This window comes from Chiloscyllium plagiosum, chromosome 26, assembly GCF_004010195.1.
Source record: "Chiloscyllium plagiosum isolate BGI_BamShark_2017 chromosome 26, ASM401019v2, whole genome shotgun sequence".
Taxonomy (NCBI): Eukaryota; Metazoa; Chordata; class Chondrichthyes; order Orectolobiformes; family Hemiscylliidae; genus Chiloscyllium; species Chiloscyllium plagiosum.
Genome location: NC_057735.1, coordinates 46,829,520 through 46,856,271, shown reverse-complemented (window position 1 = coordinate 46,856,271; position 26,752 = coordinate 46,829,520). Strand labels below are relative to the sequence as shown.

The following is a 26,752-nucleotide window of genomic DNA, read 5'->3' as shown; positions in this document are numbered from 1 at the left end:
CACCAATCTTTATTCAAATTCCACCACCAGGAAGATAGGAAAACACCCGGGTAGCCAGTGACAAACACTGCCCTTCACATCAAAGGGCAGTGCTGTGTGATCAAAACAGTGAGGGGGAGGGTCGGGACTAAATCAAAATAGAGTTGGAGGGAGAAATGATGCAACCTGTTCATTTTTTTTTCCATGGTCTGTGTGTGCAGGTGTGAGACACAGTGAAAGACACAAAGTGCACGGACCTTTATTCAAATTCCACCACCAGGAATATAGGAAAACACCCGAGTGGCCAATGACAAACACTGCCCTTCACATCAAAGGGCAGTGCTGTGTGATCAAAACAGTGAAGGGGAGGGTAGGGACTAAATCAAAATAGAGTTGGAGGGAGAAATGATGCACTCCACTCCCTGCGGCGCCCACCTCTCCCTGCCTCTTGTTTTTTTTTTAATGCTCTGTTTATTTTTTTTTCTTTGTATCTCTTTTTTTTAAATTAACCCCCACACTACCACCTAAGTGCGGTAGTGCTTATTTTATCCCCAGCACCCATGGTGTGTGTGTGCAGGTGTGAGACACAGTGAAAGACACAAAGTGCACAAATCTTTATTCAATTTCCACCACCAGGAAGATAGGAAAACACCCGGGTGGCCAGTGACAAACACTGCCCTTCACATCAAAGGGCAGTGCTGTGTGATCAAAACAGTGAGGGGGAAGGTCGGGACTAAATCAAAATAGAGTTGGAGGGAGAAATGATGCAACCTGTTTATATATATATTTTTTTTCCTTTTTTTTTAGTACACTACCACCGAAGTGCGGTAGTGCTTATTTTATCCCCAGCACCCATGGTGTGTGTGTGCAGGTGTGAGACACAGTGAAAGACACAAAGTACACGAATCTTTATTCAAATTCCACCACCAGGAAGATAGGAAAACACCCGGGTGGCCAGTGACAAACACTGCCCTTCACATCAAAGGGCAGTGCTGTGTGATCAAAACAGTGAGGGGGAGGGTCGGGACTAAATCAAAATAGAGTTGGAGGGAGAAATGATGCAACCTGTTTATATCTGTCATCCAGGGGTCACTGATTGGAACAAGTTAACAGCCCCCATGAGGTCCACCTGGCTGACCTCATTATAATCACCACACCCCTCAGCCTCTGATGAAGATTCTAACTAAGCTTTACCAAAAACAATTCAAGCTTGTTCAATCTCTCCTTACAGCTAATATACTCCAATCCAGGCAATATCCTGGTAAACCTCTTTTGGACCCTCTCCATAGCCTCTATAAGCCTCCTATAGTGTGGAAACCAGAACTGCAAACAAGATTTCAAATGTGGCCTGACTAAAGACGAATATAGCTGCAACATGACTTGCCAACATTTACACTCAGTGCCCCAACTGATGAAGGCAAGCCTTCAGTACACCTTTTTTACCACCTTATTTGCTGCGTAGCCACTTTCAAGGAGCTGTGGGCTTGGACCGCAAGATTCCTTTGTATATCAATGTTTCTAAGGGTCCTGTCATTGGCTACTTTCTCAACTGATGAAGGCAAGCCTTCAGTACACCTTTTTTACCACGTTATTTGCTGCGTAGCCACTTTCAAGGAGCTGTGGGCTTGGACCCCAAGATTCCTTTGTATATCAATGTTTCTAAGGGTCCTGTCATTGGCTACTTTCTTCTTGCTTTTGACCTCCCAAAACACATCACCTTTTTATTTTTGGATTAAACTTATCTGTTATTTATCTGCCCAACTTTCCAATTGATCTATACCCTGATGTCTCCATTGATAACCACCCTCACTATCCACTACTCTGCCACTTTTTTACTTGTTCACAAACATACTAATCAGACCATCTATATTTTTGTCCAAATCATTTATATATATATTACAAACAGTAGATGTCCCAGCATTGATCCCTTTGGAGCACCACTGATCACAGGCCTCCAGTAAAAAAAAACACCTGTCCACAATAACCCTCTATCTTCTATGACCAAGCCAATTTTGTATCCAACTTACCAACTCACACTGGGTCATATGTGACTTAATCTTCTGACTAGCCTACGATGAGGGGTCTTGTCAAATGACATAGTAAAGTATGTGTCAACAACATCCAATACCCTACCCTCATCAATCATCTTCATCACTTACTGTAAAAACGGAATCATATTTGTGAGACAAGACCTCCTTTGCACAAAGCCATGCTGACTATTCCTAATAAGTCAATCCCCCTCAATGGTATCCAAAATGGTTTACTTGTTATTGAGGCCAGGAGATCCCTGCACTGTCTGCCAGTTCCCTTTCCGTTCCCTGACTGTAGCCCATCTGCCTTTTTCTTGTACCTGAGGTGGGACTACCTCCCTGTCACTCCTCTCAATTACCCCCTCAGCCTCCCGAATGATCTGAATAGCTCATTAAAATTTCAGAAACAGTTGTGAAAAAAATTTCCAAGTCTAATGGAATGCTAGCCATTTGCATTTTGAGAAATAGAATACCAGGAGGTAGGAGTTGTCCTTCATTTGTACAAAGGAATTAGACCACACTGACAGCACTGTGAACAGCTCTGGAGGGCATCTAACCTTAGGGTGACTAGAATCATGGATATTAGGAGGAAGAGTAGGCTATTCAGCCCTTTGAGCCTGCTCCTTGATGCCATCTACCAAAGATATTTTGGGACCCTTCTTTTCCGTCTTAATTTCCTTTCTAAGTAACCTCCTACACTTTATATTTTCGAAAAGTTTCCCCTGTTTTGAATGCACTGTATCTGACATATGCGTTTTATTTTTATCAAACCCTCTATATCCCTTGATATCAATGATTCCCCAGACTTTGCCCTTCACTCTTAGGGGAGCTCACTGTCCCTGAATTCTCATTATACTACTTTTAAAAGACTCCCACTTTCCAAACGTAGACTTATCTGCAAGTAGCTGCTCCCAGTCTATCTTTGCCAGACCCTGTCAAATGATATGAAATCAACCTTCCCCTGACTTAGACACTTACCTCTGCACTATCCTTATCTCTTTGGAAGCTTACAACATTGTGGTCACTATCCCCAAAGTGCTCTCCTACTGAAAGTTCAACCACTTGACTGGCTGTTTCTCTCACACCTTTCTGTGATTTGCCTACATATCCACTCCTCTACCTGCCTCTGATTTTTGAGAGACCCGTAGTATAATCCCAACAAGGTAGTCACCTCATTTTTATTTCTAATCTCTACCATGATGGCCTCATTTGAAGACCTTTTTTGGATGCCCTCACTCATTCCTTATAATGGTTTCCTTTACCAATAATATAATGCTCCCCCAACGCTTACTGCCGTCTCTCTCTCTCTATCTCTCTCTCTCTCCCTCATCCCCATCACATCTGAAACGTTGGTATCCTGGAATGTTGAGCTATCAGTCCTATCCTTCCCTCAGCCCTGTCTCAGTGATGGAAACAATATCACATTCAATATCATAACCCGCTTGTTGATCAATGTCATCAGCCTTCTTGAGTGTTGTTGGAGCTGCACTCATCCAGGCAAGTGGAGAGTATTCTATCACACTCAGGACTTGTGCTTTGTTGATGGTGGGCATGCTTTTAGGAGTCAGGAAGTGAGTCAATCACTGCAATGTTCCTAGTCTCTGACAAACTGTAGTAGCTAGAGTATTTATATGGTTAGTCCAGTTCAATTTCTTGTTAGTGGTAGCATTCAGGATCTAAGTTCCCTTTGAGCTGTGTGTTTGTAGTGCCATTGACCCGTTTTCCAGGTATTGCATACTTTGCCATTGCTATCACTGCTAATGGTTCACCACCAGACTTGCTTACTACTTCCCTTCCTGGTTGCCACCTCTCTCACGTCATTGTAGGGACCCCTCCTGCTTACTGCTTGTCCTGCCTCTCTGTTTCCCTCCTGAACTCATCTGGTTGTCACTTCCCCTTGGCTCATCCACCCTCTCACTTGGTGAGGTAAAAGTTCAGGATGGATGTAGCAAGTGGGAGGGTTCAGGAGGCTAAGGGGAGGGGTGGTGACCTGGAGGGAGGAAGCAGTGAGCAGGAGATAAGCTGTGAAGATTTCTCATGTTGCTAAGTGTTATTAATTTCAAGCATAAGGAAAGCATAAAACTGATTTCATTATTTGCATCAACCCTAATAAAATATTACTTTCTAAGTCAAGAAAATGTATCATTTTTAGGTATGTCACAATTGAAATAAAAGATACACAATTCTAAAAGGCAACTGAAAATGCTGCACTGTTAATTTTCTTGTTAGCTGATTTTATATTCAAATTAACATCTTAAATATACTATACCAATAATTAACCCTTGCTTTAGTCATCTTTATTCCATGTATATTGTAGCTTTTAAAAATAAATATTAAAAACCATATATTCTATAATTTTGCTCCCAATGGTGCTGCACAGCACCTCAATATTGATACAGTTAGTGAAATACATTCTGTATATTCATGAAAAATATAGGAACATACATTGAGCAGGATGTTGGTAGTGCAAGATTTAGCACTGCAAACTACTGTGAAGCAGAGAGTTAAATTGCTTCTTATTGGAGATGGCTATTGTCTGCCACTTGTGTGAAATCAACTTCCCTTTGTTATAGACCATGCCAGACAACCCCGCCCCCCCCAACCACCACCACCAAAGTATATTATGGAGATAGCCTAACTCTTATATTTTTTAAATGGCAAATGTAAGGCGCTGTGTTCCAGATATGATTTGATTGGTTTACACACTCTACTCTTGAAACACAGATAAAACACAACAAAATGAAGAATTGGCATAACTGTACTCTATGGTTTACTTAATAAGTGAATATGTGATTTAACTGCTAATCATCAACTGTTCCAATATCGGCAGCATCCATATACACATCCTTGGCGAAGGCAATTCAGTAATACAGTTTTATTCTCATGTGCTGTCTCTCTCTAGTCCAGTAGAAAGAAACATCAAAAGTAACAATCTGCCCTTTTTGATTTTTAAGAGGAAGCCTGTCTGTGTAGGACTTCATTCTAGCAGCAGAGAACTCAAGCTTTCAGTTCCAGTAGCAAGCAAAAGCTCTACATAACTAAATAACTGATTAAGGGGTTACTTTATTGAGGTTTATAAAATCATGAGGGGCATGGATAGGGTGAATAGCCAAGGTCTTTTCCCCAGAGTCAGTGAGTCCAAAACTAGAGGACATAGGATTAAACTGAGAGGGAAAAGATATAAAGGGGACAAAAGGGCAGCTTTTTCATGCAGAGGGTGGTGCATGTATGGAACGAGCTGCCTGAGGAAGTGGTGGAGGCTGATACAACTGCAACATTTTAAAAGGCATCTAGATGGGTATATGAATAGGAAGGGTTTAGAGAGATATAAGCCAAATGTAGGTAAATGGGACTAGATTAGTTTAGGATACCTGATTGGCATGTATGAGTTGGATCATAGCATCTGCTTCCATGCTGTACCTCTCTATGAATCTATGACTCCAGTTTTCCTCAAGCTCTTCAATGCCACAGTCAGTCAAATGTTATCTTGAATCATTCTCGCCTGACTCTTGGAATGCAGCTCTGCTTTCTTTTACCTTTTTGGAGAAATAGCAGATGTTAACTGATGAGTGATTTGAGTTGGAACTGAATAGTCTTGGCCAAATCCAACCCAAGTGCCAGTGAGCAGGTTATGATGATTAAGAGCTACTTGATAGCACTGTAGGTAATACCTTCCATCACTTTACTATAGGTCATGAGTATACTGATAACATGGTGTTTGGTCAGTTTTGATTGGCATCACTTTCTTTGGACAGACATCCTTAGACAAATTTCTTTGCTGTCATCTAGTATGCCAATCTGGCAGTAGTAATGGAACAGATTGGCTTGGGGCACATCTTATTTCATGGCACAAGTCTTCAATACAACTAGGTGAAAGTGAGGACTGCAGATGCTGGAGATCTGACTCAACTCTTCAATACAATTAGCAAGATTTTGAACAAACCCGAAGACTTTATAGTGTCAGATACAGTCAGTCCAAATCATATTCAGCTACCACCCCTGTACTACCTGACCTACATTCAATGTTTTGAATTTAACATCCTCATCCTTACTTTCAAATCTCTCTGAGCTAATCCCCCCTATCTCTGTAACCTACTCCATCTCCACTACCCTCTACATACATCTAATTCTGAATTTTTAAACATCTCTGATTTTAATTGCTCCACCATTAGTGGCCGTAGCACCAGCTGCCTACACTCTAAACCCTGGAATTCCCTCTCTGGTCCCAACTTCTTCTCTTCCTTAAAGAAGTTCCTTAAAACTGACCTTTAGTTTTTGTCTCCTGATGTAGTTTAGTCCCAGTTTTTATGTTATATTGATCTTTTGAAGCTTGGGCATTTCTTACACCAACAGTGCTCGATAATACACAGGATTCTGTGAGTCACAAATTACTGTGAGTCAGCTAGCATTAGAATACAGAATAATAAGTTAATAAGTTAATAGCTGGACTCAGAATAAGGGAGAAATTCTAAATCAGGGTCACACTGCATAGATACGAAATGCATGGAGTACAGCAGCTGAAGTTAGGGTGTTACAGGCTCAGTTTATCATGTGGCAGTTATGATGTTGTGGTGAGAAGAGACTTTGCTCAAGGGAGACTGAGTGATCAATTAAATAAAAGCTAATTACTGCGGATGCTGGAATCTGAAACCAAAAAAGAGAAAATGCTGGAAAATCTCAGCAAGTCTGGCAGCATCTGTAAGGTGAGAAAAGAGCTGACGTTTCGAGTCTAACTGACCCTTTGTCAGTTGCTGCCAGAATTGCTGAGATTTTCCAGCATTTTCCCTGAGTGTTCAATTGCTGTTTTCTCAGGTGAACTGCTTTCAGACAGAATCTGGAAATATAGTTTCTAGTCAAAAAATGTGATGCTGGAAAAACACAGCAGGTCAGATAGCATCCAAGGAGCAGGAGAGTCAAAGTTTCAAGCATAAGCTCTTCATCAGGAACAATCCTGATGTGTCTTGAGGATTCCTATAACATCCCTACCTCTAGACCAGAAGGTACATGTTCAATTCCTTTGGTGAGTCAAAACTTGTCTGAACTGGTTAATTTAAAATATTCACAAGGTGTTTAGGAAATGAAGGAAGGTTGGTAATAGTGGAAGGAAGGCTGGTGATGTTCCACCACCTCACCCCAGCTCCAAACTTCCAGCTCAGCACTGCCCTCATGACCTGTCCTACCTGCCTATCTTCCTTTCGACCTATCCACTCCACCCTCCTCTCTGACCTATCACCTTCATCCCCACCCCCATTCACCTATTGTACTCTGCTACCTTCCCCACCCTCCTCTCTGACCTATCACCTCCATCCCCACCCCCATTCACCTATTGTACTCAATGCTACTTTCTCCCCACTCCCACCCCCTTCTCATTTATCTCTCCACCCTGCAGGCACTCTGTCTCTATTCCTGATGAAGGGCTTTTGCCCGAAACGTCAATTTTCCTGCTCCTCGGGTGCTGCCTGAACTGTTGTGCTTTTCCAGCACCACTCTAATCCATCTGATCAAGATCCCATTGTACTCTGAGGTAACCTTCTTTGCTGTCCACTACACCTCCAATTTTGGCATCATCTGCAAACATACTAACTAACTATTGTGGGCGGCACGGTGGCACAGTGGTTAGCACTGCTGCCTCACAGCGCCAGAGACCCGGGTTCAATTCCCGACTCAGGCGACTGACTGTGTGGAGTTTGCACGTTCTCCCCGTGTCTGCGTGGGTTTCCTCCGGGTGCTCCGGTTTCCTCCCACAGTCCAAAGATGTGCAGGTTAGGTGAATTGGCCATGCTAAATTGCCCTTAGTGTTAGGTAATAAGGGGTAAATGTAGGGGTATGGGTGGGGTGCGCTTTGGCGGGTCGGTGTGGACTTGTTGGGCCGAAGGGCCTGTTTCCACACTGTAAGTAATCTAATCTAATAACTCCTATGTTCACATCCAAATCATTTATATAAACGACGAAATACAATGGACCCAGCACTGATCCTAGAGGCACACCTCCGGTCACAGGTCTCCAGTCTAAAAAGCGACCCACTACCACTACCCTCTGCTTTCTACCGTTGAGCCAGTTCTGTATCCAAATGGCTAGTTCTCCCTGTATTCCATGAGATATAATCTTGTTAACTAGTCTACATGAGGAGCCTTGTCGAATGCCTTACTGAAGTCCATATAGATCACGTCAACCGTTCTCCCCTCATCAATCCTCTTTGTTACTTCTTCAAAAAACAAATTTGTGAGACATGATTTCCCACACACAAAGCCATGTTGACCATCCCTAATCAGTCCTTGCCTTTCCAAATACATGTACATCCTGTCCCTCAGGATTCCCTCCAACAACTTGTCCACCACCGAGGTCAGGCTCACCGGTCTATAGTTCCATGGCTTTTCCTTACCATCTTTCTTAAACAATGGCCCCACGTTAGCCAACCTCCAGTCTTCCAGCACCTCACCTGTGACTACCAATGATACAAATATCTCAGTAAGAGGCCCAGCAATGACTTCTCTAGCTTCCTATAGAGTTTCAGAGTACACCTGATCAGGTCCTGGTTATTTATCCACCTCTATGTATTTTAAGACATCCAGCACCTCCTCCTCTGTAATATTGGAAATTTTCAAGATGTCACCATCTATTTCCATACATTCTACATCTTCCAGGTTGTCCTCCACAGTAAACACTGATGCAAAATACTCATTTAGTATCTCCCCATCTCCTGCTGCTCCACACATAGGCCACCTTGGTGATCCTTGAGGGGCCCTATTCTCTCCTTATTTACCCTTTTGTCCTTAATGTATTTATAAAATCCCTTTGGATTCTCCTTAACCCTATTTGCCAAAGCTATCTCATGTCCCTTTTTTGGTCTCCTGATTTCCCTCTTAAGTATACTCCTACCTCCTTTGTTTATATCAGAAGCCCCTGGATGCAGCTTCTTCTTGACTCACTATGAACAGAATTAATGACCTCCCAAAGGTCGATAATCCCAGATATGTGCAGCATTGGGAATGAGGGTTGACAAAAAATTTCTTAAAAATCTGTAGCATTTTACAATTTGACTTGGACTTTGCAGGTTTATGGACGTAAAGCAGCTTTGTCATTGCATTTGTTGCTATACAACACAATGAGAATTCTTCCAAAGATTTATTTATGTTTTCTTCATTCATAGGATGTGGGCATCACTGTTTGCTCATCCTGTATTATAATTGAGAAGGTGGTGGTGAGCTGCCATCCTGTACCATTACATTCCCATAACGCCTTGAGGGAGGGAGTTCCAGGATTCTGACCCAGTGAAGGAAAAGTAGTATATTTCCAAGCCAAGATGGTAAGTGGTTTGGAGGGGGAGCTTATAAATGTATCTACTGCTTTTGTTCTTCTAGATGCTAAAGGCTATGGACTTCGAAGGTATTGTCTCAGGAACTTTAGTGAATTTCTACAGTGCATCTTGTAGATGGTACATACTGTTGTCGCAGTGTATGGCTGGTAAAGGGAGTAAATATTGAAGTTATTAGATGGAGTGCCATACAAGTTGGCTGTTTTGTCCCACATGGTATCGAGCTTCTTGAATATTGATGGAGCTGCACCATCCAGGGAAGTATTCCATCACATTCTTGACTTGTGCTTTGTAGGTTCTGGGGAGACAGCAGGTGAGCTACAATATTTCTAAGCTCTGAACTACTTTAGTAGCTACAGTATTTACATGACTAGTCAACTTTTGGTTTCCAGTCAATGTTGGTAGTGGTGTACAACCAGGATTAGTGCTCAGACCCCAGCTATTCATAATATAAATAAATGACCTGAATGTGGGAACCAAATGCAACATTTCCAAGTTTGCTGATGACACAAAACTAGAAGGAGAATGCAATGAGGTGATTTAGAGAAGTTGAGTGTGCAAATTATTATGGACCAGACCACATCTCCTTGTTATGGACCAGACCACATCTCCTTGTTATGGACCAGACCACATCCCCTTGTTATGGACCAGACCACATCCCCTTGTTATGGACCAGACCACATCCCCTTGAAATATATTTAGAAGATAGTCTCGACCCTAACATTTTCTTATTTTAAATGTAAGTGTAACGTGTTGTGTTCCAAATGCAATTTGATTGGTCGAACTACTTGACCTGAAGCAAAGATGAGGTGAATGTGACAGCCCTTGATATCAAGGCTGCATTCGATTAAGTGTGGCATCAAGGAGCCCGACCAAAACTGGAATTAATGAATATCAACAGCAAACTCTCAATGTTACTAGGAGTTCCTCAGTGTAGTGCCCATCTTCAGCTGCTGCATCAATGACTTGCTCTCCATCATAAGGTCAGAACTGGGGACATTCACTGATGACAGCATAATGTTCAGCACCATTTACGACTCCTCAGATACTGAAGCAGTCCATGTTCAAATGCAAAAGATCTGGATAATATCCAGGCTTGCGTTGACAATTGGCAAATAACATTCACACCACACAAATGCCAGGCTATGACCATCTCCAATAAGAGACAATCTAACCACCACCCTTTGACATTCAATGGTGCTACCATCACTGAATTCCCCATTATCAACATCCTGGGGGTTATCATTGACCAGAAACTCATTTGGACTCACCACATAAACACAGTGGCTACAAGAACAGATGAGGAGGTAGGACAACTGCGGCGGGTGACTCATCTCCTGACTCCTCAAAAGGCATAGGTTAGGAGTGTGATGGAATACTTCCCAGTTGCCTGGTCGAGTGCAGACCCACCAACCCTCAAGAAGCTTGATATCATCCGGGAGAAAGCACTTGATTGGCACCACATGCACAAGCACCCACTCCCTCCATCGGCAATGCTCAGTCATAACAGTATATACTATCTGAAAGACGCACAGGAGAAATTCACCAAAGATGCTCAGACAGCACCTTCCAAACCCATGTCCACTTCCATCTAGAAGGACAAGTGCAGCAGATACATGGGAACATCACCACCTTCAATTTCCTCTCCAAGCCTCTCACCATTCTGACTTGGAAATATATTGCTGTTCCTTCACTGTCCTGTGGTCAAAATCCTGGAATTCCCTCCCTAAGGGCATTGTGGATCAACCCTCAGCAGGCAGACTGTAATAGTTCAAGAAGCAGCTCACTGCCACTTTCTGAAGGGCAACTAGGGACAAGCAATAAATACTGGGCCAGCCACCGATGCCCAAATCCCATAAATGAATAAGTAAAAATATACTTTATTCTTATGCTATTGTTAAAGTATAACAAAAGAAAGAACAAATTGGAATAACCTAACTCTATTGGAAAACTTACAGAATAATAGATTATTTAACTACTAAACAGTAACTGTTCCAAAAGAGTAAAATCCCATAAACACAACCTTAACAAAGGCAAGTTCAGTAAAACAGATTGTCTCTCATGTAACACTAGCAGCAGGAAGAGAACCTACAACTTTAAGCTGTAACCAAGAGAGAGGAAAAACAGCTTCCACATTCATAACCCTGGCAGCTGCTACTGAAAAACTAACACTAAAAATCCTGGTTCTCTGGCAGCTTCTATTATTCCGACTTATGAAGAAGACAAGGTCTCACAAAATGTTTATGAGCTTTCAATAGGCAAGTCTATACCTCTGACTTAAAACCTTCTTCAGAAAAAAGTCCACGACACAATATTCCTCTTAAAAATCACAGTATTGTCATAGGTCAAACACATGACAAATGTAGGACAATTTGGCCAAATTTAGAGTTATGAACTTCAGTGTGAAAAACAAAAAGAAGAATTATTTTACTGGTGATATAGTGTGAAGTGTGGCTGTACAAAGGGATCTGGATGTCCTTTTACACGAGGGAAGGAAAGTAGATAGGCAGGTGCAGCAAACAATTCTGAAGGCAAATAATATGTTGGCTGTCATAGCCAGATTATTTGAGGTCAGAAGTAGAGACATTGTCCTGCAGGTAAATAGGCCCTTTTGTTAGACTACACCAAGAGTATTGCACACATTATTGATCTCTCTATTTAAGAAAGAATAAACTTAATGTACAAGGAGTGCAGCAGAGGGTCATTCGACTCATATCAGGGATTGTAGAACTGGAGCAGCTCTAGCAAATCTTCCTGCCAGTATTCAGGTGCACTCTGTCCTTCTTGTACACGCCATTTCTACCCCATAAAAGACTCCAATGATCGAAAAATGTGAACCTTTCTCCCATACACCAGTTCCTCAGCCACACATTCATCTGCTCTATCCTCCTATTCCTACCTTCACTAGTTCGCAGTACCAGGAATAATCTAGATATGACTACTCTCGGGGATCTCCTTTTTAAATTCCTGCCTAACTCTCTATATTCTCCCTTCAGAATCTCATCCTTTTCCCTTCCTATGTCGTTCGTTCCAATGTGTACAATGACCTCCTGCTGGTCTCTCTCCCCCTTGAGAACATTCTGCACCCTCTCTGAGATATCATTGATCCTGGCACCAGGGAAGCAACACACCATTCTGATTTCTCACTGCTGGCCACAGAAACGTCTGTCTGTGCCTCAGACTAGAGACTCCCCTGACACAATCGATCGCTTGAAATTCGCGTGCCCCTCATCACAATAGAGCCAGTCTCGATACCAGAAACTTGGCTGTTCATGCTACATTCCCCTGAGAGTCCATCACCCCCTACATTTTCCAAAACAGCATACTTGTTTGAAATGGGGATAGCCGCAGGAGACTCCTGCACTACGTACCTACCCCTCCTACCTTTCCTGGAGGTAACCCATCTACCTGACTGAATCTCCAGTTTGTCTCCCTCCCTGCAACTGCACCCCCTAGCTCTTGTAAATTCCTCATTGCCCCTAACTGTCACTCTAATCTGATAGGATTATTAATATATATTAATGAATCAGGAGGCCCAAGACCAGGCCATTGGAAATCACTTACAAGCCAGTAAAATTCCTGTTTAAGATGATCTCTGTTCTGCTCTTTGAGCTCATTTTGCCTCTTACAACAAGTGTGTTTATGTGAATAGAGAAGTAATCAGTTTCAGGCAGAGTAATGAGGCTGGTTAATCATGTGATCAGATGGAACATAAAGACAGGAAAGAGAATTTGAACCAATATGTGAAAGAAGGGGCTCAGATGGAGTTGGTATTGATGTTATCAACACAATGCAAGAAGTTCATATTTGGATTAGGGTTGGGTCACCCAACAGGCTATTCTTCACCTGTCGATTCAGTGAGTGAGCTGTGAGACTGTTCACCTGCAGTATCACAATCGATGCTTCCAGTTGATAAACATCCCCCAGTCTAATGAATGCTTCAGAGCCAGTGCCACTCACACTGTGCTCCAAGATATGAACAGGACAGACCATCTTCAGTAGGTAGGGTATATAACTGAAATTTCTTTCTGCCCTTAGCACATGATTGTGATGGATTACCAGGCTCCCAGGTTCAGTGTGGAGACTCTGGACGCTGTCTATCTCGGAGATCGGGACAGTGCTCTGGTCCTGGACGTGCCTTGTGGAACAGGGCTAGTGGCTGAAACTGTAAGTGAATACCACAGAGATAACAACAGCTCAGATCTTTTATTCTCTAGATAATTAGAAACAAACATTTCCCCAAAGACACACCGACCATTCATAAGTTGTGTGTGAAGTTAAAACTGCCAGTAGGAAATTAACCTGCATCAGGAAACCTCGAAAACATTCCCAAACTGACTTAGAATCTTAGACTTTTTGGAGGATTCCAAATTGTTCCTTAAATAGCTCCCTAGAAAATGTTAGTCAGAAAATGATAGAAATCGTGTCCAACTTCCTGGTTTAGTATACAACTGATTTCCCCACGGACTCCCCCTTCCCCAGACTCAACTCACTGGCACACCCTGATTATCCTTGCTCAACCCAACAAAACCTCCAATCTCTATAACACCCAATAATCCCCTGAATAACCCTTCCCCGAATGCCACTACTTCCCAAACCATCCACCTGACCTGACCATCCCACCATAAGCAAACTAACCCCACCCCCAAGCCTACGCCTCAGACCGCCATGCCCACTGCCCCTGAGCCAATCTAATATCCTGTAATTTCCCAACAGGCTCCTCCCCAATCCCCACCACTGAACCTACCTCTCTGACCTCTCCAACAATCCACCTATTCGGGGATTTTAGAAGTGCTTCTTTATTTGTGCTCGAACAATGAATACCCTCTCCATGGTTATCCTTTTCCTTAACTTATACAATTAACATCTTGCAGGCACTTCTGAAACTGGCTGTGTGGAAAACAAACTAGGCTAGTTTCTTTTAATTAGTGAGACTTATTCTTGGACTGCACATGAGAATGGTGACAGAGAGAGAGAAAGATTTGGAGATGCTGGTGTTGAACTGGGGTGTACAAAGTTAAAAATCACACAACATCATGTTATAGTCCAACAGGTTTAATTGGAAGCACTAGCTTTCAGAGCGGCGCTTTTTAACTGAGAGAGAAAGAGAATGAGAATCAAACATATGATGTACAAGAGAGTTAAAAGCTTCTTTTTTTCTTACAAATCTGCTTTTAGTTCATTACAGTTGATTAAAATCCTGCTCCTAAACACACCCAGAGAGCCACAAATTGTATGGCATTTTAACATGAATGTTGTTAAAATCCTCAAGAGGCAATTCCTGTAGACTATTTTAGCAGCTTGCTGGATAACAGCTAATGTGAAAAAAGTTTGTTTTCTTCAGTTGCAGAAGCTGGGATTTAAACATTTCCATGGGATTGAAGGCAGCAAACAAATGTTGAAAATAGCTGAATCGAAAGATCTGTATCAGAGACTGACACATCACATGGTAACTGCAGATAACCCACTGCCTGCACAACCAGGTAAGCATCTGCATCTCCCTTAAGTGGCGCTCATTGAACCCAGGGAAAAGGGTCCATTGTTCTGTCAATCACCATTCCGAGGTTTGGCTCCTTTGAGGAGCTTGTGTCCAAACATTTCAATGATCTTTAGCGAGTTTCTCCACTGGTGAAGGAAAGGGATCTTCAATCTGACTGATTGGGTTTAAAGGGAACTCCACTCATTTTTCTTTAAGGCTTCCTCTCAGTTTGTTTGATTTGCCTGTGCAGAGTCTAATCAGACTCTTTGTTGATTGAATTATTGTAGATTCCTATGATTTAGTGATGATTGTCGGTGGACTGGCTCAACAACATCTGCCCTGGGAAATCCTTCCAGAAATGCTGAGGGTCACCAAATCAGGTGAGCAGAAAGGTCCATCACTATTCGACCAATCGGTCCAGATTTGTGGGACCCCACAGGAAGTACCACCTAAACAAGATGGCTGCTACAATGTGAAAAATTCGGAGGCAGGTATAATTCTCAATAGTAACTCCTTAAAAAGGAAGAGGGGACAGATCCTTATAGGGGTCTGAGCAATATGGACTATGGTGAGAAACATGGTGGCAGAATGATGCAGTGATGCATTTTTCAAAATCAGGAAGAACTCACTGCTTCTTTTAACTGAGTCATGGGTGTTAAGGAGAGATTCTCACAAGGCAGTTGGCCAGTTTACTATTAAATGGGTTAATGGCTTGTTAACCACCATATTTACTCCATATTTTGCGTCATTGAAATGTAGTCTCCTATCATTCCATTCAACATGAGCAAATCAGGATTGGAATCCTATCAGGTACCTGACAACCTGCCACTGGTCTCAAAGAGTCTCCATGTTGGTCACCAGACAATAACATCTCAGGATAAAGCCCAAGGGCACTAACCATGCACCCACCCTCATTCATGGACATTGGCATCTGAAAGAAAATTGCCAACCCCTCAGCATCCTTAAGGCTCCTCTCTGATCCACTTGCTGGACACTTAAGAGAGCAACTAGCACAAAACAAGCTGCTGCCAGTACCTGGCACACAGGGACATCTAGCTCTAAGATTGCACTGGACTACATCTCAGGGCTGCTTGATTGCTCTGTTCACACTCACTCACTCAGCACCTACCTACCTGTTCACAGCATCCCTGCCTAGCTTTGGCCATGTACAGGACATTGGTTAGGCCACTTTCAGAATACTGCATGCAATTCTGGCCTCCCTGCTATAGGAAGGATGTTGTGAAACTTGAAAGGTTTCAGAAAAGATTTACAAGGATGTTGCCGGGTTGGAGGGTTTGAGCTACAGGGAGAGACTGAATAGGCTGGGGCTGTTTTCCCTGGAGCATCGGAGGCTGAGGTTTTATAAGGTTTTATAAACCTTATAGAGGTTTATAAATTTATGAGGGACATGGATAAGGTGGGGTGGGGGAATCCAAAAACCAGAGGGCATAAGTTTAGGGTGAGAGGCGAAAGATTTAAAAGGGAACTAAGATGCAACGTTTTCATGCAGAGGGTGGTGCGTGTATGGACTGAGCCGCCAGGGGAAGTGGTGGAGGCTGGTATAATGACAACATTTACAAGGCATCTGGATGGGTATATGAATAGGAAGTGTTTAGAGGGGTATGGGCCAATTGCTGGCAAATGGGAATAGATTAGGTTGGGATATCTAGTCAGCATGGACTACTTGGACTGAAGGGTGTGTTTCCATGCTGTACATCTCTATGGCTCTGTGTTGGAAAGTATTGTGTCAGCTAGTCCCCAGTCCAGTCAAGGGGGCAGCAGGATAGGGATGGGATTGCTGTTAGTTACAGGGTGATCTTGTAACATGAGTCACAGGGACAGTCCACACACAGTCCAGGGGCTTGATCACAGTCAGTCATTTTCTTGGGCTGGTCACAATCAGTTGAGGGAATGGGCAGCAGTTAGTCCTGTCGGGCCGGCAGCAGCAGTCAGTAGAATCGCATATTGTCAGAGAACTGCAATGACATGAGCAAAAAGATTAAAAGCCCCAATCAGGGAACTCATATTCTATGAGGTCCAGCTGGCTGACCTCATTACAATCACTAGATCCCTCTCTCTCCATGGACATAGGCTGGTCCTTTTTCTTAGACAGAGTCTAGATTAGAGTGGTGCTAGAAAAGCACAGCAGGTCTGATGAAGGGCTTTTGCCCAAAGCGTTGATTTTCCTGCTCCTCGGATACTGCCTGCCCTGCTGTGCTTTTCAAGCACCGTTCTAATCTAGACTCCGATTTCCAGCCTTTTTCTTAGACAGCCTCATGGGGCATTTTGGCAATGGGAACGGTTCCTCCAGCTTGGCATCTGATAGAGGTCACATTAAATGCAAGGGAGCTTGCCTCTTGTACCCGGAACACCTTGTTAGAAATTCACTTCTTCTGATGGCAAAGGCATCATGGTGGCTATATTCTTCATGTCCATCTCCAATTCAGAGGACTCAACAATGCTTGACTGAGTGGGTGGACCCACAGGTTCCAGCAGCCTTTCTGACTTTTCCAAGCGACAGGGCACGTTTTGTTCCCACACCATTTGCAAATTTGTGACTTTGAAATGGTCTATGTGTTTGTTCCGGACCACCTCACCTACAGTACGTTATACATCACTGGTTCTGACCTCATGTCGACCATGTTTCTTCCCCACGCAATGCTATTTCCATGATTCTTACACCAAACATCTTCCCCTGTATCAAACTGTCTCACTCACACGGGGGAGTCTTCTGTCCCGCACTGGTGTTCCTGATACTGTTTCACCCCCACCTCCCACTCCACCATCCCCCTCCCGGGTCTGGAAGGATCAGATTTAATGTGGCATGGAGATTCTAGCTGTAAGCGACTCTGCTGGCATTATCCCTGTAGTTGCATATGGGGTGGTCCCGTGATGAAACAAGAACTATGACACTTTGGTATTTAGTAAGGCTGTAGGCTATTTCTTCAATCCAGCCTTTAAAATTTGCACCGATCTTTCTACCAGGCCATTGGATGATAGATGGTATGGAACTGTTCTTATATGTCAAATCCCATTTGACTTTAGGAAATACCCAAAATCCTTGCTGGTAAACAATGGACTGTTATCTGTGACCAACACATCCAGAACTCTGTGTAATGCAAAAAGTGCAGGCAGTTTTTCTATTGTCATCCCCATGTTTGACAAATGGACTCTATGCATGTCCAACCACTTTGAGTGGGCATCTACAATGGCTAAGATCATTGAGCCCATGAAAGGATCTGCACAGTGGCAATGAAACAAAGGTTTAAAGCTGAAAGAACTGTGGATGTTGTAAATCAGAAACAGAAACACAAATTGCTGGAAAAGCTCAGCAGATCTGGCAGCATCTGTGGAGAGAAAGGAGACTGAATGTTTTGAGTGTGAATAACCCTTCCTTAGAACTGGAGCCCAGAGTCTCAGAGTCCAAGTTTACCCAGCTATTCCCATGGATATGGGAGGGTGCTGCTCGTGGTAATTTTTGTCCTTGTTGGCATTCTGCGCACTGCCCCACCAACGTGGCAATATCTGTGTCCAAGCCTGGCCACTAGACATAACATCTCACCAACATTGTCATTTTGGAGACCTCTGGATGGCCTTCTTCAGCCAATATTTGGCAGCAACCTTTGCTCGGGACTATCATTCTTGGTCCCCATAATAATATGCCATGAGCTGGTCTCGCCGGATCCAAAAAGGTTTCAATTCTGGTTGTGATGGCCCTTTGGATTCCCCCATCACCATCAGCTGTTTCAGTTTTGAAAGGACTCGATCTTTCTGCGTCCAAAGTCTAACATTGTCAGCTGTGACTGGGAGCGTGAACAGAAAATGTAATGCCATTACAAACTCTTCTATTGGGAAGACTGCTGGTGGTATATCTGCTAGCAGAAGGTAGTTCGATGCATCTGCATTCATTACTTGGCCTTCCAAATAGTGTTCCAATTTGTAATTATAAGCACTTAAACTTAGAGCCCACTGCTGAATTTGGCCCGCAGCTTTGATCAGTTCATAGTCTGTAATTATCACAAATTTTTGTCCGTAAGGAACATCATGACTCCAGCTGTGACTGGCAATTCTTTCTTCTCTATCTGGGCTTATTTGCACTCTGCATTAGCCAAAGTTCTGCATGCATACACTATCGGTAGTTCCTCTCCATTGGCCCACATATGAGCTCGTACCACCCCGATGCCGTATGGGGATACATCGCACGTCAGTACCAGATCTTTTATGGGAACATAGCGTGCCAACACCTTAGAGAAAGGTACATGTTTCTTTCCTTCACTGAAAGCGAGGGCTTGACTATACAACCATTTGCAAGGCTAACCCTTTTCCAGGGGTTGATGCAAAGGTACTACGATGGAGAAAGATTATGTATGAACTTCCTATAACAATTTACCAGACCATGAAATAACCTAAGTTCCTGAATAGATGTGGGAGCCTGGACACCTTTGATCGCCCTCACTTTATCTTGCAAAGGGTATAACCTGGTCTTGTCAACTCTGTAGTGCAAGTGAGTCATTTGGGCTGACTGAAACACACATTGTTCCCTTCAAAGATACATGCCCATTTTGGAAAAACACCTTAGGACCATGTCCAAGATCACTAACTGTTCCTAATTAGATTTCCCTGGTAAATGGTGACCTGAGGTAGATGACGACCTGCAAACTGGTCTCCACTGTCCCTGAAAAATTGAACAAGCTGGTGATACTCCAAGCAACAGTCTTGTATACTGATACAAACCCTTATGGGTATTAAGTGTAGCATACTTCTGGGAATCCTCGTGTAAACGCAATTGCAAGTAAGCGTGGCTCATATCCAGCTTCGTGCAGTACAGCACCTCCCCCACCCCTTCATCCCACCAGTTTTGTATATAAATCCTCTATATGAGAGACTGGGCATTTATCCAGCTCTGAAAAGTGGTTTACTATTTGTTTAAAAGGCTCATAAAAATGAACCAACCCATTGGGCCTCACAATCGGTATGACTGGTGTTGCCAATTCCCCAAACTGGACTGGTTTGATGATTCCTTCATTGACCACCCTTCTGATTTCTGCTTCTACTTTTTCCCTAATAACTGAAAGAGCAGTGGCTCCACGTGCTATCAGGAGAATTTCTCATTGCCATTTCCCAATGGCACGAGGTAGGCCTTGCAGAATTGTGGAATTGCTTCCTGGTCAATAAACAAGATGGCCTTGGCTCCTCTAATAGCCCTTGGTCCTTGCTGAAAATTGTCCAGGTATTTAGTTAGGCTGTCAGGCAGTCATTTTCCAAATGAAAAATGTTGAGCCAATCTAGATGAATCTCTCGCAATCACTTTCACCCCATCAAGCTTGGGCCCGAGCCTTTTACTCCAATCAGTGGTCATTGAACCAGCTTCTTTTCATAAGAGACCGGAACCAAAATTGTGTCCTTATTCTGTAAAGGTTCCAGGGTATAGGTTCTCAGCCTAGCTGAAGTCTTGCGCAAACTTAAGGGCTGTAGTCCAGAGCAAATTTTGTTTAAGGCTGGTTCCATGATCACTGAAATAGCAGTACCAGCATCAACCTCCATTAGAACTGGATGGTCATTTAACCAGATGTTTACTTTAATTGATTCAGATGTGGATGCAGCTAAGCAATGTAACTGCTCCAAACCATTTGTAGGTGGACTTTCCAGGGTGTACACTTTCCTGGCTACCCCGCTGTGAGTTATATTACTCAATTTAGGTCTAGTGGGACTGTTCAGCTGCCTCAAGTCCGCATGCCAGCAGCAACTACAATGGCTTGCTGGCCCTGACGCTGAAGAAAATTTTAATTGTTTGGCCGAAGCTTGCTTTGTTTTGGGATTCTGCTGTGGGGAAATCTAGAGTCACTCTGATCAGGATATTCCTGAGTGAGGCCATGCAATTGTCTTCACTCAAGTGGTGTCCCCCTCAGCCAGCCTGGCGAAGTGTCCACTTCTAGCGGAATACCCTGCAACTTACATGCTCCACTTGCCAATGATAAAGACAATTGTAGCGCCTGTTTGAAGTCCAGTTGGGCTTCAGCTAATCAGCATTTTTGCATAGTTACATATTAATCCCACATACCAAGCAATCTCTTAGCATCTCATTGAGGGTTAAACTGAAGTCACATGCTTCTGCCTGTCTTCTTAACCTGGTCAAAAGTACAGAAATGGATTGCCCTGGTTCTTGAATTGCTGAGTAAAAATAATATTTCTTAACTACACCTGTCAATTCTTGAAAGGCTTTAATATATGGTGGTTCAGGGAAAGTTAGGCTCCTAATAACTGAAAGAGCAGTGGCTCCACGTGCTATCAGGAGAATTTCTCATTGCTTTTCATTTGCCACAGTGTCGTTTGTCCAGAAAAAAGAGTGCATTCTTTCCACATACTGAGCCTAGTCTTTGACAGCAAAATCGAACAAGTCAAGCTTTCGAAATAAAGGCATGATGTAAGAAATGCTTACCTTGACTCCAAGGCAACAGATGCAAGTTTTTTTTAAGAGATGTGCTTTACTCCGCTTGCCACTGAAGGCCAATATCCCGTCACCAAGTTCACCTTTATTTACATGTGGAGAGTTCTTACCTTATTCAGAGTCAGCTGTCAAGGTTCCAGAACCTTTGACATTCCTCTTTTTATCTGTCAACCCCAATCAGGGAACTCATATTCTATGAGATCCAGCTGGCTGACCTCATTACAATCACTGCAATTACCTTCTCAAAGGGTTTTAGTAAATTTGTCAGGCACGCTCTCCACTTTGTGAAGCAATGCAGACTTGGCTTGATCACATTACGCATTGCTATTCCATAGATGCTTTATAGCAGATGCCAATATTTTCCCAATGACAGGCATTAAGTTAAATGGCTGGCAGTTACTTGTTTTTTGTCTACTTCCTTTTTCAGATACTAAAAGTGCCACAATTGGTAGCTTTTCAATCTTCTTGGTTTTCTCTCCAGAATCGAGGTTTTCCTGAAAGGTTACTACCAATGTATCCATGAACTTCCTAGCTACTTCCCTTACTATCCTGGGATACATCCCATTAGTCTTGGGAATTTTTCAGTCTTTAGCCCCATTAGTTTCTGAAAAGTTTTTCTCTAGTGATAGTTGTTTTATTTACTTCCTCTCCTTTTTGCCCTTTGAATATTTAATAACTTTAGAATGTTAATACTGTCTTCTATTGTGAAGACTGATGTGAAGTATTTATTCAACTCCTCTGCCATTTCCTGGTTCCCCTTTGTTATTTCCTCTGTCTCATTCTCTAAGAGGTTTATCATTCAGTTCTTTTCCTTTTTATACATTTAAAGACATTTTTCATTCAATCTTGATTTACTAGCAGGTTTACTGTCAAAGTGGAGGTTGATTAGCTCAGTTGGCTGGATAGCTGGTGAGTGATGCCAACAGCTTCGGCTCAATACCTATCCTGAAGAAGAATTCTCCTTCTCAAACTCCCCTCACCCAAAATACACTGGCCCTCAGGTTGAAAAACAACCAATTGTCTCTGTCTCTCTCTCTCTCTTTCTCTCTATGGATAGAGCAGCTCTAGACAATGGCAGCTATACTATTCACACTCAAAGTTTATCCTCCCTCTCTTTATTGTTTTATGGTTCCCTTTTGTTGTTAATTCAAAATTCCCCAATCCTCTGGCTAATGTTTGCCACAGCATATGTATTTCTTTAAATTTGATGTTATTCTTTACTCCCCTGGTTAACCATGGTTGGTTTACTCAATTTTTCCTGCCTTTGATGTAAGCCATGAATTATTTTCTTAAAATGTCTTCCATTGTCCCTCAACCATTTTTGTTGCTAAACCCTTCCCAACCTACTTCAGTTGGCTCTGCCCACATTCATTTGTCATTACCCAGAAATAAATTTATTGCAATTGCTTCTGAGCCAAGTTTCTCCCTCTCAACCAGAATGTTAAATTCTGCCATATTGCATGGTCACTGTTTCACATTGAAGCAGATGTTGAATGAATAATAGAGGCGTGTTCCTTATTATCAGAGCACACGCATGTCTCACTGTGTGGAAGAGTGTGCTCAGCCTCATCTGCAGGGTATGCCACCACTGACTCTTCTCAGAGCTAAGAACCTGTTTAATAATTAGCAATTACTAATTAGCAATTACGAATTACATTACCAATCTCAGTCATTTCCATCAAGAATCCTGCACCCAGCCACTGGGAGATGCTGTGCTTGCCTTCCTTAGGAGGTGAAGGCAGACCCAGGAGGGCCAGAGCTGACAGCAAGCCCAGCAACACCAGCAGGCCTCACTGAGCATGCACATCAGGGAGAGGTTGCTGCTGTAGCATCCCCAGGTGCTTGGGATCTGCAAGAGGCCCAGTGTTGTTCGTCCCTGACTCTATTTCTGGGAATGAGTGAGTTGCAGTGTCACGCAGGTTCTGTGCATCCGATGACACAGTGATGGAACTGTGCCAGATGCTGGAGAGGGACCTGCAGAAAGGATAGGCCATACTCTCCTGGTGACTGTGAAGGGGACAGCTGCTTTGAATGTCTGTGTGACTGGCTCCCTCTAGGAAGCGATAGTGAGCTGCATAGGATCTCTCAGTAATGCACCAACAAATACATCAGGACAGTTACTGATAACATCTGTACAAGATCATATCAGTTCATTTCAATCTATCAAGATGGAATTAGTGCTGCAGCCTGGCAATAGGGTTCAGAAACATAACTGGCTTCCCCCAGGTACTGGGTGCCATCGACTTCACACACATGGCACTGAGAGGATGGTAACATAATGCTGTGGAGTTCATCAGCAAGAAGGGCTTCTGTTCCATTCATGTTGAAGTGATCTATGATCACCATTATCACTTCCTGAAGGTGTGTGCCCACTACACTGGCAGATATCACCATTCCTCCATCTTGTGTATCTGGTACTTTTGAGGGTCCAAGGGCCTTGCCAGGCAAGTTACTGGATGACATGGACCACCTACTGTCACTATGGATGTTATGATGTGGAGGTGCCAGTGTTGGTCTTGGGTGGTGAAGTTAAAAATCACACAACACCAGGTTATAGTCCAATAGGTTTATTTGGAAGTACTAGCTTTCAGAGCGCTGCTCCTTCATCAGGTGACTATGGGGCAGGATAATATAAATTCCGCATCTTATGATCCTGCCCTACAATTTACCTAATGAAGAGCAGTGGTCTGAAAGCTAGTACTTCCAAATAAACCTGTTGGACTATAACCTGGTGTTGAGTGATTTTTAACTGTGGATGTTGCCACTGCTGTGTAACCTGAAGAAGGGTTCCTGAAGAAGGGCTTATGCCCAAAACGTTGATTCTCCTGTTCCTTGGATGCTGCCTGACCTGCTGCGCTTTTCCAGCAACACATTTTCAGAACTGCTGTGTAACCCCCAAATGATGCAGATACAATGCTGCCTATGCTTCAAACAGGGCCATAGTGGAGCAGACAATAGGGCTGCTGAAGATGTGGCTCCGCTGCTTGGACTGGTCTGGGTGTCTGTCCGGTATCATCCAGACAGAGTTTGTCACATTGTCTGAGTGTGCTGTGCCCTGGAGCAGGCAACAAAGCAATATGAAAGATGCCGAGCAAGTGACAGTATGGGAGCAGTCTTCCAAACAGGAGGGAGAGGAGGCAGAGGAGGAGAAGGAGAAAGTGGGAGGGGACTGATCTAGAGGAAACTCTCTTTGTCCAGGACAGACTCAGCTGCATTGGGTGCTCCAAACCGACACGAGCTGACTGACACCTGGTTCCAGTCGATGAGAGCAGGGTACAGCAGACCATCCAGAATGTGACAGAGTTATTGGTCAAATTACCAGCATTTGGTTCATGTTGTGGAGGGAACTTCAGCCTCAATTAAAGCTGATCTTTGGAACTGTCTGCTTGCTTTCCTATATGTGATGTTCCCCAATGGACAACAAGAAGTGGGAATTGGGATTGAGAAGCAGTGACTTAGAGCAGGATGGAGCTAAGGATAGGTTAACCATGCAGCCTGGCAACTAAATAATGACTAGGGTGAGAGAATGGGATTGCATGTGCTAAGGGGTATCTAGGAGAAAGTGAGGGAGTACCTACCATGCAAACTTTGTGCCAGGAGCAAAAAGTAGCCATTACGTTGCCAATGAGGGATAATACGAGATTGCCAATGCTTATCTGGGTGCACAGTCTGTACTATCCCCAAGAAGCATTGCGGAAATTCACCAAAGAACCTTACACAGGACATTCAAAGCCCATGATCACTTCCATTTAGATAGCCAAGAGCAGCAGTTACATGGGAACACCAGTACGCGCAAGTCCCCCTCCAAGCCACTCACTAGCCTGACCCCAAAATGTATCACCGTTCCTTCATTGTTGCTGGGTCAAAATTCTGGAACTCTCTCTCCAGTGGCATTGTGGGTCAACCCACAGCTGGCGGACTGCAGCGGTTCAAGAAAGAAGCTCCCCACCACCTTCCCAAGAGCAACTTGGGACGGGCAATAAATGCTGGGCCCAGCCAGTGATGCCCAGGTCCCATGAGAGAATAAAAACATTGTTTGTGAACTATGAACAAAGGTCAGGTGCTACCAGCTGTTCTCATATCCTGAGCCTGCTACACTGTGAGCTGATCGTGCAGTATAACTGCATTCTTGAGGAGAATTGCTTGTCTTACCAAGACTTGGAGGCGCCGGTGTGGGACTGGGGTGGACAAAGTTAAAAATCACAAAGTTAAAAAGCTGGAGGTGCAGCACTTTGAAAGTTAGTGCTACCAAATAAACCTGTTGGATACAACCTGGTGTTATGTGATTTTTAACTTACCAATGCTTGTTACACATGTAGCTCTCTGGCATGTTCATCTCTCTTGCAGATGGTTTTATCTGCTTCACACTGAGAGCTGAGGAGAGTGAACACAGACGTAACCTGCTCACTTCAATCCAAGAACTGGTGAACAAGGGGCTATGGGAGAAGGTTGTTGAACGCTATGTGGAGAAGTGGCAGAGGGACATGCTTCCGACTGGGCTGGCAGAAGAGTATGCCGATGGCATTGTGACTGTCTACAGGAAGAAATAATGATTAGAGCTGATAATCATCAATTCCTGGATATTCTGGTAGCATCACATTTTAAAATCTTAACTGAACGTATTGAATGTGAAGAGGAATGAGATCGAACTCACTGAATACAAATAAACTAATGAGTCACTTTCCCTTTCCTTGTCTCTTTGCTCTTCATTTGTAGTGAATATGGTGTTAACGTTGTATCGTATGTGTGTTTAAAGGATGTGATCAGATACGTGGAGACAGGAATTATACTAATTTTTAATAAAAGGCATGGACTCAAAATGGTTTGGTTCTTCATTTGCTTCTCAGGTGCTAAAGGGTCAGAAACTTAACTTCAACTCTGTCTCTGTCCCTCTCTCTCAAATCCTCCATCTCTGGAATAAATCTAATGCAACTGCTCTGAACTTCATCAAATGCAACTGCATCCCTCCCCAAGTAAGGGGACCAAAACTGCACACAATACTTTGAGTGTGGCCTCACTAATGCCTTGTACAGTTCATGAAATGCCTTGCAGTAACATGTCCCTACTTTTACAATCTATAAATGTAATAAACGTCAAAATTCCATTTGCCTTCCTCATTATCTGTTTTACCTGCATTTTAGTTTTCTGCAATTCATGCACCATGTCACCCATATCCTTCTGCAGTGATGCTCTCTAAAGTTCCTCTCTATTAGGGTAACAAGTTGCATTTCTAATCCTTCGAGCAAAATTAATAACCTCACACTTCACCATGTCAAACTTCATCTGCCCATTCATCTTACCTATTCATATCTATTTGTAAGTTTCTTATTTCTTCATTGTAGTTTACTTTTCCCATCTATTTTAGTGCTATCTGCAAATTCGGCTATAGTACCTTCTATCCCCACATCCAAGTCACCAATATACATTGTCAACAGTTGGTGACCGAGGATTCAATCTCGTGGCATCCCCTTAATTACATTTTGCAAACCAGAAAAGCTGTA

General features: G+C 43.2%; 1 protein-coding gene across 1 annotated transcript in view; it reads left to right on the top strand.

The window, feature by feature from the left end:
• LOC122563319 (methyltransferase-like protein 27) overlaps positions 1-26,071 on the top strand; it is a 29,105-nt gene extending 3,034 nt beyond the window's left edge. The window contains exons 3-6 of the mRNA XM_043717042.1: positions 13,363-13,491; positions 14,669-14,807; positions 15,091-15,183; positions 25,599-26,071. Coding sequence (XP_043572977.1) covers positions 13,363-13,491; positions 14,669-14,807; positions 15,091-15,183; positions 25,599-25,801 — 564 coding nt within the window. The 3' untranslated portion in view covers positions 25,802-26,071. The remainder of the gene's footprint in view (positions 1-13,362; positions 13,492-14,668; positions 14,808-15,090; positions 15,184-25,598) is intronic.
• The last annotated feature ends 681 nt before the right edge of the window (positions 26,072-26,752 follow it).